Source organism: Aegilops tauschii, chromosome 7 (assembly GCF_002575655.3).
Source record: "Aegilops tauschii subsp. strangulata cultivar AL8/78 chromosome 7, Aet v6.0, whole genome shotgun sequence".
NCBI classification, from domain to species: Eukaryota; Viridiplantae; Streptophyta; class Magnoliopsida; order Poales; family Poaceae; genus Aegilops; species Aegilops tauschii.
In genome coordinates, this window is record NC_053041.3 from 107,181,280 (window position 1) to 107,183,713 (window position 2,434).

General features: G+C 59.2%; 1 protein-coding gene across 1 annotated transcript; it reads right to left on the bottom strand.

Annotated features, from left to right (window-relative positions):
- Positions 1 to 228: 228 nt before the first annotated feature.
- Positions 229 to 2,052, bottom strand: LOC109737442 (malonyl-coenzyme:anthocyanin 5-O-glucoside-6'''-O-malonyltransferase). The gene has a single exon (XM_020296576.4). The coding sequence runs from the start codon at positions 1,991 to 1,993 to the stop codon at positions 485 to 487; it is 1,509 nt and encodes a 502-aa protein (XP_020152165.2). The 5' UTR covers positions 1,994 to 2,052; the 3' UTR covers positions 229 to 484.
- Positions 2,053 to 2,434: the final 382 nt, after the last annotated feature.

The following is a 2,434-nucleotide window of genomic DNA, read 5'->3' on the forward strand; positions in this document are numbered from 1 at the left end:
AAAAATTTCAAGATCTGATCCTTTTGCTACCGTCAGGGACCTTGGCGGTACCAAACAGGCTGACAGCTGCCAAGGTGCCCGGCGGTAGGTGGAAGCATATGCACTGTGTTCTATATTTAGAAGAAAAAATTGGTAGGGCGTGCAACCTACCGTCAAGGACCTTGACGGTACACTGTTATACTCTACCGCCATGGACCCTAGCGGTAAGAAAATAATCAGATCCCGAAATTTTTGCAAGATTAGGTCAGATCTCGATCAAGTTTGGGAAAAGGGTCAAAACACAAAAATTAGCAACTCTGTTTTATCCCATGTTGTAAATCATCGAGTGATGCGCGCATAGATAAGGCCAAACTCAACAATAAAAAGAAAATAAAAAAATAAAAAGATAAGGCCAAATTGCCCCTGCAAACGTCACAGTTGCGGTGGCTGTCCGGCAAACAACGATCGACGAGTGCGAACGTACGCACGTCACGCCTTGCCGCTGTCAGGTCGCTGCTTCGTACGACGACGCTGTGGCAACCAGGTCGTGGTAGAACGCGCGGAACGCCTCCATCTCGCCGCGCGGCAGCGCCAGCCCGACCTCGATGCCGCCGTCCCCGTCGCGGCCGCTCTCCGCCAGCGCAAGCGCGCCCGTCCGCTCCACCGAGACGATCTCCACCTTCCGGGGCCGTCCCCACGGCGCTCCCAGATCCGTCGCCGCGTACACGACCAGCTTCGGCGACCCGGCCACGGTCACCGCGCGCGCCGACGCGTACTCCCGCACCAGCCGCACCCAGCCGCGCGCGTCCCGGAACACCCGCCCCTGCTCCGCGAGCCCCTCGATCGCCCGCCAGATCGCCACGGAGGCCGTGGCCGCGGTGAGGCCGCCGCTCAGCTTCGCCTCCTCCTCCTTCCCCACGCGGCAGAGCCCCAGGCAGTTGCCGAAGTAGTTTTCCGGTACCGGCGGTGTCGCGCGGGGCTTGCACCCGGTCACGAACCCGAAGCTGGCGCTGCTGCCGCGCGCGTGCACGATGCCTGCCCACACAGCACCGCAAGCCAGCGCGTAGGGCGAGCACCGCCGCGCCGAGGTCTCCGACTCCACCTGCCTTCCGAGCCCACGGAGCAGCATGTCCGTGAACCGGAACGTCGCGAGGTCAGCGGCGCCCGGACGTTGACTGAGGTCCCAGTCGTGGAGCCGCTTGCCGCCGGCCGCCGCGAGAGCCCGGTGGTCGCGGAGAAACACCTCGCGGAGCCCATTATCGTCTCGCACGACGCTGCGGTCGAACAGCGGGGGCGCGGCCCACTTCCCGCCGCACTCGGGGCCGAGGCGGTGGATGGCGGCCCACGTCCTCATGAAGTGCACGTAGCTGGAACCGTCGGCCACGGCGTGGTGTAGCGTCGTGCCAATGCACAAACCGGCGTGAGGGAACACGGTGAGCTGGACGGCAAAGACGTCCTGCGTGCTGCATCGAGAGCCGCCGCCGCCGCCGCCGTGTCTCGGCAGAGAAGGCAGCAGCGGACGGAGCCTCGCGGTGTCGCGCGCGTGGTCGCCGGCGAGGTCCTGGAAGTCGTCGCCGCCGACCGCAACCGTCAGGCGGACAGAGTCTCCGTCGGAGAACACGACTTGGGGTGCCCCGGCCTCCGGTATTCTGCACACCAGCGTCCCGGCCAAGGGATAGAAGTGGTGCAGCGCGGCGGCCAGGGACTTCTCGAACAGGGGCAGCTCCTGGAGGAGGAACTCGGGGGCGCCCAGGAGGTCGGCGTTGTCGTAGAAGAAGAGACGCTGCACGGGCGGGACGTCCCAGAAGACGAGGTCAAAGAATGTGAGCGGCAGTGTCCGTGGCTTCCCGGCCGGTGGCGACGGCGACGGCGAGACCTGGCAGTGCTCCAGGACCGTCAAAGGGTTAAGCCCGGGCGCCATCGCCTTGGACGGTTGGACTATCGATTCCGCCCTACCTTTTCTCGTAGCCGATGGACAGTGGTCAGTGGCGCCCTCCAACGAATTTGTGAACATTTGCCCAAAGACATATTATAAACAGATTTGCTATTTCACATCTACTCCCTCCGTTCCCAAATGTTTGTCTTTCTAGACATTTCAATGGATACAACATGCGGATGTATGTAGACATATTTTAAAGTGTAGATTAACTCATTTTGCTTTGTATGTAGTCATTTGTTAAAATATCTAGAAAGACAAATATTTAAAAACAGAGGGAGTAGATGTGAAATAACTATCACACATCTAAGTCCCTAGCCATTGGATATAGTAGCATATTAAAGATTCGTGTTGTTTGCCCGGTCCTTCATGTATTGATTTTTTGTTCTTCGTGTATTGGTTGTTCGCTAAGACAGCAACTTTGATTTGACTGGGCCGCTTCGTCTTATAGCTGGCAGCCATGCTTTGCCTGGGCGTTTCCTCTTGTGGCCTTTTTTTTTCCTCTTGTGGCCTTTTTTC